Source organism: Osmerus mordax, chromosome 26 (assembly GCF_038355195.1).
Source record: "Osmerus mordax isolate fOsmMor3 chromosome 26, fOsmMor3.pri, whole genome shotgun sequence".
NCBI classification, from domain to species: Eukaryota; Metazoa; Chordata; class Actinopteri; order Osmeriformes; family Osmeridae; genus Osmerus; species Osmerus mordax.
In genome coordinates this window covers 1,207,198-1,223,746 of record NC_090075.1, presented here as the reverse complement: position 1 = coordinate 1,223,746, position 16,549 = coordinate 1,207,198, and the positions used below count along the sequence as shown (strand labels likewise).

At 48.0% G+C, this 16,549-nt stretch overlaps 2 protein-coding genes across 3 annotated transcripts; both read right to left on the bottom strand.

Moving 5' to 3' along the window:
• Positions 1-927: 927 nt before the first annotated feature.
• Positions 928-6,118, bottom strand: slc1a6 (solute carrier family 1 member 6). 2 transcript variants are annotated; one of them, XM_067229551.1, is made up of 10 exons: positions 5,860-6,118; positions 5,468-5,605; positions 4,008-4,215; positions 3,838-3,880; positions 3,625-3,759; positions 3,275-3,459; positions 2,840-3,073; positions 2,149-2,343; positions 1,480-1,614; positions 928-1,126 (listed from the first exon to the last, which is right to left on the bottom strand). In XM_067229551.1, exons 1-10 carry the CDS (start codon positions 6,077-6,079, stop codon positions 928-930), a joined length of 1,692 nt encoding a protein of 563 aa, XP_067085652.1. In that variant the 5' UTR covers positions 6,080-6,118. The 2 variants fall into 2 exon arrangements, with proteins under 2 accessions (XP_067085652.1, XP_067085651.1); XM_067229550.1 differs by lacking the exon at positions 5,860-6,118 and having other exon boundaries at positions 3,275-3,483; positions 3,721-3,759; positions 5,468-5,600.
• A 6,203-nt stretch (positions 6,119-12,321) lies between these two features.
• Positions 12,322-16,193, bottom strand: tax1bp3 (Tax1 (human T-cell leukemia virus type I) binding protein 3). The gene is made up of 4 exons (XM_067230157.1): positions 16,011-16,193; positions 14,836-14,955; positions 14,246-14,323; positions 12,322-13,959 (listed from the first exon to the last, which is right to left on the bottom strand). The coding sequence occupies exons 1-4, from the start codon at positions 16,047-16,049 to the stop codon at positions 13,825-13,827; spliced, it is 372 nt and encodes a 123-aa protein (XP_067086258.1). The 5' UTR covers positions 16,050-16,193; the 3' UTR covers positions 12,322-13,824.
• Between the last annotated feature and the right edge of the window lie 356 nt (positions 16,194-16,549).

The window sequence follows — 16,549 nt, the reverse complement described above, 5'->3', positions numbered from 1 at the left end:
CATAATCCTCCATTCAAATTAACTTCAGGATTAAAATTCAGTAAGAATGGTTCTACGATGTCAACATTCCTTTCCAGAAAAAATATAAAACAGCCGGTTTGTTTTCTCAAAAAGTTTTAAACGAACTGAATACGTTACTTTAGATATATAAACTTTTATTACTATACGTAATAAAGAAAAGTGTAAAATATGAACAAGTTTATTTACATTCGGTTGATGCAGTTCACGCACCTCTATGTTCTGTCAAATACATTCTTGATATGTGCTTAATCCGTGAGATTTGTTCGGTCTGAAACGCTGGCACATAGGAGGGAATGAATCGTAATAGTTTATGACTTTAGAGGTAGATTTACAAAATGCCAAGCATCTATCTACAGAATCCTCAGGGTACTATAAAGCAAACAACAACTATTTGGGACATCAAGAAATATAAGAAACTAGCTGAAAAGAATGTCTCAAAAACCTTTTTGCACCCATGTCAGAATTGTAATTGTATATTTCCAAACTATATCTTACTCGTCTCCCTGAATGTTAGCAAAAGGGAGTCAATTTTGTTAAACTGACGTGGCAATGAAAACATTTTCACAGATACGGAACATAACATCTTTAGTTAAGAATCACTGAGCCTCATCTGGCCTAGTCTGGGGCTGGGTCTGGTATAGGTCTGGGTCTGGGTCTAGGTCTGGTCTGGTCTGGTCTGGGTCTAGTCTGGGTCTGGTCTAGGTCTGGGTGTGGGTGTGGGTCTGGGTCTGGGTCTAGGTCTAGGTCTGGGTCTGGGTCTGGTCTGGGTCTGGGTCTGGTCTAGGTCCGGGTCTAGTCTGAGTCTGGGTCTAGGTCTGGTCTGGGTCTAGGTCTGGTCCGGGTCTAGTCTGGGTCTGGTCTGGGTCTGGTCTGAGTCTGGGTCTAGTCTGGGTCTGGGTCTGGTCATCACATGGGGGTCTCGCTGTTGTGGTGTTTGAGGGAGTCGTTCTCCTGGCAGATGAGCTGGTAGGGCTTCTCGTTCTCCTCAATGACAGAGTTGCCCGTCTCTGCGTCCTGCCGCTGCAGCTCCTGGCGTGAGAGGTGCTCCACGATGCCCGCGCCCAGAGAGTCGCCAAGGACGTTGGTGGTGGTCCGCAGACGATCCCTGAGACAAAAAGAAAGGGAGAAAGAAAGAAAAAGAAACCCTTAAAGGAAGGAAGAGATATGTAGATGTGGTGGAAGTTGTGAGGTACACAAGAGCATGCTATGCAGAACTGCAGCTGCCAGAACCTTCTCTATCTCCCTAGACTGAGACCATCCAAAGTTGGGTCATAACAATGTATTATGTATCAACAACCTTTCCACCAACACCTAATCTCTCTCTCTCTCTCTTTCACTTTCTCTCCCTGTCTCCCTCTCTCTCCCTGTCTCCTCTCTCTCTCTCTCTCTCTCTCTCTCTCTCTCTCTCTCTCTCTCTTCTATCTTCTGTCGCCTCTATCTGACATTTAAGGGACTCACAGGAACCAATCCACGGCGATGATCAGTGTTATGTCCTCAGTAGGAAGTCCCACCGATGTCAATACGATCACCATGGTAACCAGGCCAGCCTGAGGGATGCCTGCAGCTCCGATGCTGGCAGCGGTTGCCGTGATACTGGAGGGGGGGAGGGGGGAGGTGAGAGAGACATTTAATAAAGAGGCTAACACACACACACGTACAGACATACACACACACACACACACAAGTACAGACATACACATACACACGCACGTACAGACATACACACACACACGTACAGACATACACACACGTACAGACATACACAACACACAAACACACACATTTAATGCACTTACGCACGTACATGCATTCTCACATAAACACAGATCCAGATAAGAGTGCAGAGACACAGACATGGTAGTTACTGCACAGTGCTGTTTTTTAAAGAGCACAGGATCGACCCTGATAGGTCTATAGTTCCTCCTCCTTTGAAGTTCTTAGTTACTTTGTGAGGTTGAACACAAGTTAATAGACTTGTAGAGTATCTAAAGATCTCCTTCAATGACCAGGGGCCCGTTCCATAAAGCGAGTTTATGGACTAAGCCAGGCTCGTGTCAGTTACTTTCCCTGGCATAAGCCTGGCTTAGTCGGTAAACTGGCTTTACGGAACAGGCCTCAGCTCCTTACCTGATGGTGAGGATCTGGCCAAAGTTGAGGTCCATGTCGTTGACCTGGGCGATGAAGATGGCCGCCACCGCCTCGTACAGGGCCGTGCCGTCCATGTTGATGGTGGCGCCCACGGGCAGCACGAAGCGGGTCACGCGCTTGTCCACCTTGTTGTTCTCCTCCAGGCAGCGGAAGGTGATGGGCAGGGTGGCGGAGCTGGAGGACAGGTGTGGAGGGCAGGGGTGGAGGACGGAGGGCAGGGGTGGAGGGGCAGGGGTGGAGGACAGGGGTGGAGGACAGGGGTGGAGGGCAGGAGTGGAGGGGCAGGGGTGGAGGATAGGGGTGGAGGGCAGGGGTGGAGGGGCAGGGGTGGAGGATAGGGGTGGAGGGCAGGGGTGGAGGACAGGGGTGGAGGGCAGGGGTGGAGGATAGGGGTGGAGGACAGGGGTGGAGGACAGGGGTGGAGGACAGGGGTGGAGGACAAGGGTGGAGGGCAGGGGTGGAGGGGCAGGGGTGGAGGACAGGGGTGGAGGGGCAGGGGTGGAGGGCAGGGGTGGAGGGGGCATGAAGATTGGGAGATGGATGTTTAAGTTCTCCCTTTACAAAGTTCAGTCTGTGTAAAAACTGTTTATACATAGGCTACTACAAACACACGCAAGCGCATGGTCGTGATCTGTGTCAGCTACACGCCCGCACACTCCCTCACACACACCTGGAGGAGGTGCCGAGGGCGGTGATGAGGGCCTGCAGGAGGCCTCCTATGAAGGTGAAGGGGTTCTTCCTGGTGACCAGGAAGTAGAGCAGGGGCAGGACGAGCAGGCCGTGGATGAGCAGCCCCGCGATGACCGTCACCGTATACATCCCCAGCTGACCCCCCATCTCCGCTAGGTCCTTCATCTCCACGATCTTCCCCGCTATGAGGAACAGGATGCCTACAGGGGCGTACCTGGGGGAGGGGGGAAGGTGGTGGGGTGAGAGAAGAGATGGAGGTGGGGGTGAGGGGAGAGATGAGGTGGGGGAGAGTGTTTAGTTGATGGGCAAACACCTTCACATCCACCTCAAGGCAGACACGAGCCCTGGAACCCCACTCCTGGCTGGTGGTCACATGACCACCCCCGACTGGTGGTCACGTGAGGAGGAAACCCACCAGATGATGATGGCAACCAGCCTCATGATGGCTTCGTTGAGGCCGTCAAAGAAGTCTCTCAGCGCCTGGCCCTGTTGTTTCATGCTCCCGATGACCAGGCCGAAGCACATGGAGAACACCACCAGGCCCAGGGCGTTCACCCCGCCGGAGGAGCCCGACATGGGCACCACCTCCTCCACGCTCTCCTGCAGCAGACAACCACGAACTTCCTTTTATTTTGAAGATATATTTGTGGCCTTTTCCCTACATTAAATCCAGTGAATTGGATTACCTTCGCTAGGGACAGTAAATGACACGCACAGCTGCTTCCATACCTGTATGGTCTGCAGGATGGTGGAGATGTTCCATACCTGTATGGTCTGCAGGATGGTGGAGATGTTCCCGACAGCCAGGGCATCCGTGGTGTTGTGGGAGGAGTCCTCTGTTTGATTGACAGCCTGAGTTACGTTCCTGATGGTGATGGTCTTCTTGTAGACGGTTTTATACTGGATAACAGAAAATACAGATGATGTCAATCAGTCTTATAAGAGGAGAGGAAACGATGTGAGAGTGAGAACCCTTACCTGCTTGAAGCAGGCCTCCACCAGGTTTGGGGGAAACATGTTTCTGAGAGAAAAACACCAAATCACATTTTAGCATGTGGCTGCCCAAGTGACTGGTATAGACAGTTACAGTTAATTGAACAGTTTTTCAGTTCAACCTCTGCTGTCAGACCTATTGGAAGTCAGCGCACCTGATGAGGTCCAGGAAGGCATCTGCAGCCTGCACCGGCTCAATGCTGCCACTAGTGGCCACTGGTCTATCCCTTCTGCCCTTCCCAGGACGAATGATCATCACCATGACGATGCCAATGAAGACTGCCACCAAGGTGGTGACCATGTAGTACACCACGGCACGTATGCCCATCTTCCCAGAAGCTTTGCTGTCCAGAGAGGAGATGCCTGCACACAGTAGCACGGTCACATACACACACAGTAGCACGGTCACATACACACACAGTAGCACGGTCACATACACACACAGTAGCACGGTCACATACACACACAGTAGCACGGTCACATACACACACAGTAGCACGGTCACATACACACACAGTAGCACGGTCACATACACACACAGTAGCACGGTCACATACACACACAGTAGCACGGTCACATACACACACAGTAGCACGGTCACATACACACACAGTAGCACGGTCACATACACACACAGTAGCACGGTCACATACACACACAGTAGCACGGTCACATACACACACAGTAGCACGGTCACATACACACACAGTAGCACGGTCACATACACACACAGTAGCACGGTCACATACACACACAGTAGCACGGTCACATACACACACAGTAGCACGGTCACATACACACACAGTAGCACGGTCACATACACACACAGTAGCACGGTCACATACACACACAGTAGCACGGTCACATACACACACAGTAGCACGGTCACATACACACACAGTAGCACGGTCACATACACACACAGTAGCACGGTCACATACACACACAGTAGCACGGTCACATACACACACAGTAGCACGGTCACATACACACACAGCACAGTCACACACACACACAGCACAGTCACACACACACACAGCACAGTCACACACACACAGCACAGTCACACACACACACACACACAGCACAGTCACACACACACACACACACACACACACACACACACACACACACACACACACACACAGCACAGTCACACACACACAGCACAGTCACACACACACAGCACAGTCACACACACACAGCAGCACAGTCACACACACACAGCACAGTCACACACTGAGGTCTGTCTCAGCAGCAGTGACCTGGCAGGCTCACATCTGGGCCAAACACAGACTGCTAAACACGGTCAAATACTTTGAGGGGATTCAATCCCAATTCGACGAAACCAATCGAAGGGTTAGCAGTATTTCCCCTAGGTTTACAGCTTTGGGGGGGGGGGCAGCGGCGGGCGGGGTAGAGACAGAAATGACATGCCGTCGTGTAAATAAGATAAATAACATAAGGCCATTTAGTTTGTTTAATAAAAGAGCAAGCTATAGACCTGTTTTATAGGAAAGGTAACCTTAAATGACATATTTTGTGATCTGGCGCTATATATATATATTAAAAAAAAAAATAAAAAAAAAAGGGTTAATGGTTAGGGCTAGGGTACCTGTGACCAGGCTGGACACGAGGAGGGGCAGCACCAGCATCTTCAGCATCCTCATCAGCAGTTCTCCAGGGAAGGAGAAGTACTTGATGTCCCTGAGGGTCAGGTTCTGGGGCCGCAGGGCGAATCCCAGCATCACGCCTGGACACAGACACGCACGCACACACAGTTCTTAACCGATCTTATGATTATGACAGTGCTAGTTCTTAAGGAAAACTTGAAATGAAATGACTTTTCATCGACTAAAAACTATGATGGATAAAAAAGACCAAAATGTGACTAAAACTAACGAACATTTTTCGTCTAAAGACTAAGAGTACATCTGAAAAAGCTGGAACAGAGAGATCCAGAAGAAGTCGTTGACTTGGAAGACAAACAGTCTCGTCTTTCCTCACCCAGAGCCACGGCCGCTATGGTGAAGATCACAAACAGGTTGCGTTTGAGGAACCCTTTGACGCTCTCCCAGGTGACGGAGGTCATCCTGTCCTTCACACTGGACGCCCTCTTCTCCATGGTCCTCCTCAGCCTCCGTACAGCTCCTCTATCGGCTAGGGGCGGCTTCTCAGAGTCCTCGTTCAGGAATAGACTGGTGCTGTTTGGAGGTTTCTCATTCATAATCAGCTCCAGAACCTGGTCCAGGAGGCAGGTTTCCTGTGAAACTGGACGGGGGGTGGGGAGGGAGGCAGGGAGGCAGGGGGAGGGAGGCAGGGGGAGGGAGGGAGGCAGGGGGGAGGGAGGGAGGCAGGGGGAGGGAGGGAGGCAGGGGGGAGGGAGGGAGGGAGGCAGGGAGGGAGGCAGGGGGAAGGGAGGGAGGGGGCAGGGGGAGGGAGGCAGGGGGGAGGGAGGGAGGGAGGCAGGGGGAGGGAGGGAGGCAGGGGGGAGGGAGGGAGGCAGGGGGAGGGAGGGAGGGAGGCAGGGGGGAGGGAGGGAGGGAGGCAGGGGGGAGGGAGGGAGGCAGGGGGGAGGGAGGGAGGCAGGGGGGAGGGAGGGAGGGGGCAGGGACACAAAAGTGGGTTTAAAGCGGAACAGCCCCCAGGGCATTTTGAACACAGTGGCATTACAAGCAGCACAACGGCGCCACATCCATTAAAAACCTCAAGTGTCTGTTTTTACACAGAATTAAAGACTCAAGTGGCTGAAAGCCATCAGTTCCAGTTGTGTTGCTGACCTGATAGAAGAGTGTGCTATAGTGACACAAATAAACCTGGGAAGCTCTGAGTGGGTCCAAGCAGTTGTGTGGGTGTTGGAAACGAAGGGTTCCTCTGTGTTAGTGTATTGATGGACTGGTGGCACTTGTGCATAATTCTGTCATTCTACACAACAAACCATCCTCATCACACAGCCAGACCAGCCCACAGACCAGCTGTCTCTGAGAGAGCGTCTACAGGAAGGAAACAAGCCAAAATGACTAAAGGCACTCCTGCGAAATTCTACTGTCCGCTGGGAATGAACCAAATATGTTCTGGCCTGCTGTGAACAGGACCTGGTCTTCAGAGAGAGTCAGATATACACAAAGCAGCGGAGCGGATAAGGGATCTTAGAAGAGGCGCCGTCAGAAGAGCAACAACACCAAGCCTGCAGCAGGGCACTGGTTCAGATCTCACAGCCTTGCGGCAAATTCCTGGTGGATTCCTGGTAAACATACATGCACAGCCTGGCTGGAGTTCAGGGTGCAGGGGGGCATAGCCAGGGAGCAAGGGAATGAAAAGGGGTGAGGGGGGTGATAGGAGGGCTGGGGTGAGGGGGGTGATAGGAGGGCTGGGGTGAGGGGTGAGGGGGGTGATAGGAGGGCTGGGGTGAGGGGTGAAGGGGGTGATAGGAGGGCTGGGGTGAGGGGTGAAGGGGGTGATAGGAGGGCTGGGGTGAGGGGTGAGGGGGGTGATAGGAGGGCTGGGGTGAGGGGTGAAGGGGGTGATAGGAGGGCTGGGGTGAGGGGTGAAGGGGGTGATAGGAGGGCTGGGGTGAGGGGTGAGGGGGGTGATAGGAGGGCTGGGGTGAGGGGTGAGGGGGGTGATAGGAGGGCTGGGGTGAGGGGTGAAGGGGGTGATAGGAGGGCTGGGGTGAGGGGTGAGGGGGGTGATAGGAGGGCTGGGGTGAGGGGTGAGGGGGGTGATAGGAGGGCTGGGGTGAGGGGTGAGGGGGGTGATAGGAGGGCTGGGGTGAGGGGTGAGGGGGGTGATAGGAGGGCTGGGGTACATTGAGTCTCTCTCGCCGGTTTCCCTCAGAAGCACAGAGAGACTTGGCTCCATCTCGTTAGGCTGGTGGCATCTCACACCTGACCAGGAGCGGACACTAACGAGATGGTTGGAGGAGGCGGGACGCCCAGTTCCAGCTCAGAGAGCACGTCCTGCTGCCACGGTTACTCACATCTCTACCCTGTCAGTCCTGCTGTCATCTGTTAACGCTTCTTACACAGGAGCCACACAACCTCTCATCAGCAGCCCACACAGTGCAGTCAGGAAGTCAAGAAACACGCTCTATCAAATCTGTAAATGAACGATACTTTTCTATCGATAGACAACATTGGGACTCATCACAATGCCTGTGTGCATATCATACTTTCCAGAGTTGCTTATCAGCATCTACATCAAATCTTTAAAATAAAAAAAGTGTTGTAAATAAAGATCCAGTACTAATATAATCACAATAACACATCTGAACACACACCGAGCCAGGGTCATGGGGTCGCAGGTTCGCTGGTACTCACCACTCATGGTTGGGTGGTTCTCCCACTAAAAGCTAGCGGCGTTCTACCTGCCCTGCCTTGTCCAGCGTAGCGCCTCACTGACTGAGGACTGGCTGGAGTGTGAAGCTGCTGTCATCAGCACACAGACATGAAACACTCTGTCATCTCCCCTGAGCTGACCTTCACGTGCCTGGTCAGCTGCCCCCCGCCCCGCCTCCATCACCCCATCCCCCTCACCTGCTCTCTCCTCCTCCCTTCTCCTCTTCTCTCCTCCCCTCTCCTCTCCTCCCCTCTCCTACCCTCTCCTCCCCTGCCCTCTCCTCCCCTGTCCTCTCCTACCCTCCCCTGTCCTCTCCTCCCCTGCCCTCTCCTACCCTCTCTTCCCCTGCCCTCTCCTCTCCTCCCCTGCCCTCTCCTCTCCTCCCCTCTCCTCCCCTCCCCTGCCCTCTCCTCCCCTGCCCTCTCCTCCCCTGCCCTCTCCTCCCCTCTCCTCCCCTGCCCTGTCCTCCCCTGTCCTCCCCTCCCCTCTCCTCCCCTGCCATCTCCTCCCCCGCCCTACCCATCTCCTCCTCTACCTTGTGAATTTCCTCCTCCTCTACATCCCCTCCTTGCACACTTCACACACTGGGAAATACCTCAATCATGCCCCAGTCCAGCCAAGGACCCCCCCACCCCACACACAGTCTTCCCTGTCTCTTTTCATTGAACTACTTTTCCCAAATCTCCTTGTCCTGCCCCACCTTGTATCACCTCACATCAGTACCTGTCACCTACCTGTACCTGACCCTGCTTCCAAACACTGCCCACTCACTGCACACCGCACCACACACACCACATGTAGCCTAAGTGACGATAAATAATCTCTGTGCCATGCTACCCGTATGTAATCCATTCTTTCAAAGAAAAACATTTTAACGTCGCTTTCTCCTGACAAAATTTACCTTTAAACATATCAAACAGCACACGAGTAAGTCATCATATATATTATTTATGCGAGTATACCCTGTTTATGGTGTTTCGTCTCCCGCTGTTGAAGATGCTGGCATGTAGTGTTCTGCTGGTCGTCTTCAACTGGTGGTTCTTACAACCTAGACGCACAAGTATGACAGCGTTTGCCTACGGTGCATTCTTGCTAGGGATACAATCACTAAAACCAGTGAGGTAAAGTTGAAAGAACAAAAAGTGCAGTCGATAAAATCAAATGTTGCAAAGAAATACACTCTTGGACAGAATAAAAAATGTTAAATAAATGTTCAAGATAACCCTGAAGACAATTTGACATACCTTCTTTCAAGACTCACGCACAGCTGTAAGCTAATTCATTGGCTCCAACTCCACCAACCAAACGAGAACGATCCGACGTTCCTCAAGTGAATCTTGTGTTTTCACTTCAACCATTTATTATGTTTCACCACACTGGCGAGGACGCATCTACACCCTCGGGCGTGGAAGAAAAAAAAAACGCCTGGAAATCCGTGAGCGTGGGCGGCGCAGGTTAAAGATTCTTCAGGCGTGAAGGAAAGCCACCTGCCGTCCATTTAATTCGCCATAGTTTATGATATCTCAGGGTAGCCCAGTAAGCCCGTTCACCCTGGCTACTGAAGCTGACGGGTAATATAGGTGCTTTATCATAAAGTAAGGACACCTAATGTATAAATTAGTTGTTCCTTCAAATACATACTTTTACTCCACCGCTTTTGGATGGGGAAGAATGACGGGTTAATTTTGTTCAGACGTTGTTTGCTCAGATACATTTGCAAGGGCTTTAATTTTTTCTTCTTCTGAAAACTTAGATTGGGTAGGTGGGTGGGGGTGGGGGTTAGGATTCATCCACTACGCGCATTACCATGACAACATGCCTTCTTGTTCTTGCCCTGATCTGGTGTGTCCGACCCAGGGGACACAACCTTTGGTTCCCAACTGCCCACACTCACACCCACTCCAGCTGTTTTAGGTCTTTACCAGTATGGATGTACAGGGTTGCAACTTTCCACGGAGCTTCAAAGAACTCCGTGTTCGAAAACCAAATTTCACTGAAACGAAATTTACTTTTGAAAAGTTGTAAAGAGGTGGATAAGTCGTTGTAAAATGTATGATTTGCCAGTCTCATTTTATTAGCACCACATTTTGGCACCACCTCAGAATAGGAAGAAAACGTAGAACAAAATAACGCCTGAGAGAAATCCAGGACTGTACGTGTGCAGATTCCTCAACTCCATGTTAAACCAAGGGGTGTTCTGAGGATAAGAGTTGATACAGGAAGTGGAACCTCCTCAAGTATTCCGTGAATGTGACATTATAAACTCCTTTCATATCAAGTCCCAGATCTCCATAAAATAAAAATAACCATAACCACCAAGCCAGCCACGGAAATAACATCTATGATTAGCTCAGAACCGTGCATGGTAACAGAAAACATGTCTGTAAATGCAGCTTTGTATTTTGGACGTCATTTATATTAAGTGATTAAGTATGTAAAGAGTTTACTCTCATTGATAACATTTTCAATATCATGATGCTGAATCTATACACCCACATGCACACACAGTGATGGTTCCATCTTTCAACCATGCCCTTACACACTTGGACACCATTTTAGATTCATCTCAAGAAAAAACAAAGAATTGAAAGCTTTCCATGTTTCCAGTGTGTTGGGTCTCCAGTGAACGTGATGGGAACAGATTGCATCTCTATGGAAACAGAAGCACACAAGCATTGACGTGGGAGGTGTACATGCATGATCCATGTTTAGCAGAGCAATTATTCATTTGCCTGCAGAAACACAGCTATATCACCTCCTGGGTAATATCTGTGCAGATGGTTGTATGAAATTCCATCCATTCAATTGGATGAGTTACTTTATACTTTATGACTAATTTGGTAATTGAAAATTGTTCTTGTTCAGCATGCTATGGTTTGTAAACATTTAACCATGCATGTAACAAGAATAAATCTTGTAAAGTAGCCTAATTTGCCATCAGGAATACGTCATTAGATATTCCTTTCACAAAGCCCAATTTGGCAACAGTCAACATAAGCTAGTCAACATTATCTTCCATTAACTACCATATTTTGGCCATCATTTATTACATTGTGCTTGATTTACTGTATAAAACAGGGACATTGAAGGAAAGATGCTAATCCAGTGTAGTGACTGTAAGACTGCATGGCGTGGGTGTGAGTAGTAGGCTACTACTGTACACAGGGTTGGCTCTCTAGGGAGCAGAGTTAGGCAGGGTAGTAATCCTGTTGTTAGAACCAGCTATAGCAGGCTAACGGTTACCTAGCAACAAGCAACGTGTTGTGTACAGGACGGCAGTCAAACGGGTCTGGAGCTGCCTCTGGAGGAGCTGGCGGGTGTTGTCGGAGAGCTGTATTCCATGAGTACAGCCGCTGCCCTGCATAACTAACTCCACAGGTGGTCCCCGGGCGAGTGGAGCATGCTTCCGTCTGAAAGGACCGAAAATAATGAAAGACACAACTTTTAACTATGATCTCGGTGTCATCTGTCTCTCTTTCGCTCACACACACACACACACGTGCGCGCCCATATTCATGCACACACACACATTTGCCTCATCAATTATTTCTCAAAAGAGACTTTTAGATAAGCCTCACCCGGAATCGATCGCCCCCTTGTGTGAGTCCGTGTGGTATTTTTGGACAACAAAAAGCTTTGGGACAGTAAAAAAAACAAAAAACAGCTCACCTGTTGTTAGCGGTACAGATATCTGTACACCACATCAGAGCTGCTAATAGCACATCTATAATTAGAAAGAGGATTAGCAATGATCATGTACCACATCTGTGGCGTTTCATAACGGCAGATGTGAGAGAACACATGCTGAAGATGTGCTAATGAGTTTTAGTTTGTGAGGACTCTGTGAAAATGCTGTTTGGACTGGAGAGATGTGGACGGAAAGGTATTCCAGATCAATCCAGATTTCTCTGATTGGGATTTGTAGACTCATTACGTGTCATTTTCAACATTTACACAGATCATTGAAATGTCAGTTGATTACTTTCAAACATGCGACACCAGCTGTTTCTGTATAGTAGAGGGAGAACCAAACTGTCTCACATAACGTAGCTAAATCTGGGATCCAAGACACAGTTTCTTTCAAAAATGTACAAGCACACAGATGTTTATATGCACACAGAAAACAAAAGGTTTACCACAAATATTTTGATTTATTTTCAAGGACATTCAGATACAGATTATACAATCAATTGCCAAAATGGTCAAAGTACATGTTTCAGTCCCCACTGTAGTTTGCATAGTTAGGGAGAGCAATGACATATAATACTTATTACACCTTAAGAAACTGCCTTTATATATACAACAAAAAAGGCAATTCAAGGCAATATGTGTGGTTTTATAATAACCAGCTGGGTGTGGAATTGATAGGCTAGTCTTTCGATACAAACTCAAACAATACATGGGTATGTCGTACAAAAAGTCTAAGAGTGTTAATACAAAAGGTACCACTATAATCTGCATTACAACTTTCCTAATGACTCTTTGCTGATTTAAATAGGAACAGGGTAGTGCACTGCAGACATAATGCTGTGAGGCAGGCAGAGGCGAGCGTGGCCAGTTTCTGCTCAACACCTTATAGAACAAGAACAGTTATAGGAAACCTCTGGAAATCCTCTCTCTATTGGTGACAGTAGAGTTAGTGGTGCATTTACAAGAGTAATATTGCAGCTGTTTCTATCAGTCAATAAACATCCAAAAGGTCAACCTCTGTCCAACATATACCAGTGAGGAACTAAAAATGTGTTGTTTTAGATGCTACAGTGAACATCTGGTTCTGAGATGTTGGTATTTGGCAGAAAAATGATGAACAGTCGATCAGAAGACACACAGAAAGCAGTTTGGTTGTGCTTGATACTTGTGCACAATGAAGACAATATTGTGTTAAAGAAACCTTCTAATGTACTGAAAAAAAATCAATGGAATAATTGCTGGTTCCTAAAAACACAAGGTAGTGTTAAGTCCCTAACACATGTTTGCTATTCTCAAATATTTTATTATAGATTCTACATGAAATCTTGGATATCCATACACAGGTAGATTACAAGCGTGATCTAATACAGTCAACATGTTAACCACTGGATGTTGTACACCACAATAAAAAACATGCAAAAAAGGAAACAAAATAACAAAAAATTAAAAAAGGTTTCTTAGCATTTCCCTGTCCTTTGGCTTATGAAAATACCGACATAAAAATTGTGAATACAAGATGAATCAGAACAAACCTAACATGATTAGATAGTGTTTACAGTAGTTTCCCTTGCTGAAATATGAAGTTACTGGTGATGATAAAGACTTGACAGCCGGTATCTTAGACAGTATAGTAGAGGGATGGTGTATCAAGATGGGTTCAGAACTATCACGAACCCAGGATGTAGGGGTGCATGAATGCCTTGAAAATATTCCATCATTGACCATTAGTCAATTTGGCACCCATTCAGACACCATGTGTCAATGCTACTGGACAGCACTCAATCTGACCAATTGACATTCAATTAGGATGTTAAGAGGAAAGGCTTAAGATATATCCGGTCTTGAGGGCACTTTTTAATTTGTTTCCTGAATGGACTGAATTGAACTCAACAGACCCTGTAGTGTTGAACTGCTCGTGTGTTCCAGACCTGGTGTTGTGGTTGTTTACATCATGGAGTGTCTGACTGCTTCCTCCAGAGACTTCCTGGTCACCAGCAGCCTCACCACATCCTCCTTCTTCTTCGTCAGTCTCTTCCTCGCCTGGTCATGGGTCACCATGGTCATGTCCCAGCCATTCACCTGGGAGGACAGGTGACACACACACACACACGCACGCACACACACACAACAGAAAGACAGAGTTAACAATTCAAATTGTACATTTTCTTGACTCACTTATGCAGTCATTTAATCGGAATGTTTTGAACCACTAACAGGGCTTGAGTTTAACATTCAGTATGACTTGTAGTGAACAGTGCCATCTAGTGGCGGTGCAGCGGTAAAGTCACTGTTTGCAGGACATGCATGTATTCAGTATGTATGTAGGTGTATAATAGATATGTATTCCCTAAGGCTTGTTTAATACCTGCATGATTTTGTCTCCCATCATCAATCCAGCCACTTCCGCTGGTCCCCCCGGCGATACGCGGGTCACGTATATACCCTGAGGGCGTCACACACACACAAGTTCACACACCACATCTGAGGTCACTGGATAACCTAACCACACTGCTAAAACTGACAAAGAAAGATGTGTTTTACTCCAGGTTTAAACCAAGTGCACCTCATACATCAGACAGTCTACAATATCCCTCGTTACGGATTGATTTTGCAGTGGGGGAACAAGCCCATGTTTGGTCACTAATCAGTCAGCTTCCTGATTGGGTGTGTTCTGTTTGACTTCTGGGGCAGCTGATGTGCGGGGCTTGCCTGTCTTCTCCTGCCTACAGGAGTTTCTCTACAGCTCGCTGAAACATCCCACAGCTCAGGAAGAACAGCTCCAAACAGGTGTGCCTCGTTCACTTAGCTTGGCCTTGTTAGCTGGAACCCTACAACTGCCATCGAGTTGGCCATGGAAGCGAGAAAATCGAACACAGGTCCATCTCTCCTACCTCCTGCTCTAGAGACTCATGGTGTGTCCTGTCCAGGCCCGGGGGTTCCTCCTGGGCCTCTTACCTTGTCTGTTTTGTCCTCAGAGAAGGGGTTCTGTCCAGAGTCCTGGTCGATCCCTCCTCCGATACTGAAGCCCAGGATTAGGTGCTCACCTTGGCGCAGCTTGTGTATTTCAATCCGTTGCTGTAATACACACACACACACAAATACAGACTTTGGGGGTCAAGAAGTCATGTTTTCCTATTAAGATTTTGCCCAAGACAACAGTAAGTGTGGTTGACCGTAAGTGCAAAGGATAGCTTTAAAGATGTTTATGATAGTGCCTGGATGAAACAGCTTACAGCTGCTGATTGATAAAGTTTGTTATAAACAGGGCATTTTGAGGTCATAGCAGCTAGCTAGGCTATTGAGCAAGACCATCTCCGTCTATCATAATAATATCAGGGCGGGGCTCCACAAAATAGAATAAGTGGAACAGATTATAAAAGCAAGAATGTGCATGGTAAATGTGGCAAATAAGCTAGCTAGAAGACTGAAAAACGTCCCTGAAATTTGTTTTTGCCGGTTGAGATATAATTTGGAAGTAACTGTGTTTATGCGATTAAGAACAAATTATATGTAAAAGGAATGAACTGATATTAATCACCGGCTGCACCATGGGCACTATACTGTCAACAGTCATACAAACTCGGGATTTAAACTCTTATCACCATTAGAAGGTGGTAGGTGAGTCGGTGACGCCCTGTTGTCTTCAAGCAGTTCGGTTTCATAGCTTGATGTTTGCTTCCAGCTCAAAAACCAAACTAGCGCTTACCTAGCTAGCTCATACTGTTATAGTTGACATATGCTCTCAATGGTAGGCGACACTGTAGGTACTTAAGCTATCTATAATACAGTTCGTTCAAACATTAGCAACGCAATCTTCTCAAAATAGCGACGCCTGTTTTTATGCTACAATATAACTTCAGAGAAGAGTTAGGCTAGCTCTAGCCTACAACATTTTCTACACCCCTGGTTGCTTACACACCCCTTTGTTGCCTAGCCTAACGGCTATCGTTTTACATCGTTATAAGAAAAACAAGCTTAGTGAGGTTGTTGTAACATGTTACAGCTTAAATTGCGATTGACAATTAAGACAGTTTTAGGACATAGCCAGTAGATCTCTTTAGCTGGCTTGAGGTGGGCTTCCCATCGTTGGATAGTTCAGACAGTACTGGTAACCAGACTTCCAAACTTACCACAACTGCCGTCACTGGCTGTCCAGGGATGAACGACATTGTCTCGGAGAAACCTGGGTTCTGAATCTTGCTGCCGGATTCGTACAGTTAATCAGAAATGCTAGTTCTTCTAGGAGTAACAAACTTCCTTTGTTAACGCATGAGTAACATGATGATTCCTGACATGTAGAAAGCTTAATGATGTCATTCCGCCACTCCAAAAACAGTGGGTTAGTGTGTTTTGATTAACAGCTTAGCATGGAAGGGTGGAGTTGCCGAGAATGCAGTGATAGAACCGTTCGAACATAGAAGATCCACCAGGCCACGCTACCGATACTTACAAAACGAATACTCACTTTGACTCGTCATGGATGCCAAAGTCCTGCAACACGGAAGGGGTTATATGTCTATGGGTGTAGCCCACAGATAAAGATGTAGCCAGCCAGGGGAACTGCTTTTAAACCGAGTGTGTATATCCGATTTAGACCTCATGTGGGTTAAACCAAGTCAAGCAAGAGAAAGCAGATTTTTTAGATCAATAAGCAATGAAATTTAGTGTA

Bases quoted from the DNA above. Each gene is read 5' to 3' on its own strand.
- slc1a6 (XM_067229551.1), bottom strand. From the start codon at position 6,079: ATGAATGAGAAACCTCCAAACAGCACCAGTCTATTCCTGAACGAGGAC. The intron at 5,606-5,859 runs GTGAGGAAAGAC...GTCTGTGTCCAG, and splicing joins CATAGCGGCCGTGGCTCTGG to GCGTGATGCTGGGATTCGCC. The intron at 2,344-2,839 runs GTGTGTGTGAGG...CCTGTCCTCCAG, and splicing joins GCCCTCGGCACCTCCTCCAG to CTCCGCCACCCTGCCCATCA.
- tax1bp3 (XM_067230157.1), bottom strand. From the start codon at position 16,049: ATGTCGTTCATCCCTGGACAGCCAGTGACGGCAGTTGTG. The intron at 14,956-16,010 runs GTAAGTTTGGAA...TGTGTATTACAG, and splicing joins AGCCAGTGACGGCAGTTGTG to CAACGGATTGAAATACACAA. The intron at 14,324-14,835 runs GTAAGAGGCCCA...TGACGCCCTCAG, and splicing joins CTGAGGACAAAACAGACAAG to GGTATATACGTGACCCGCGT.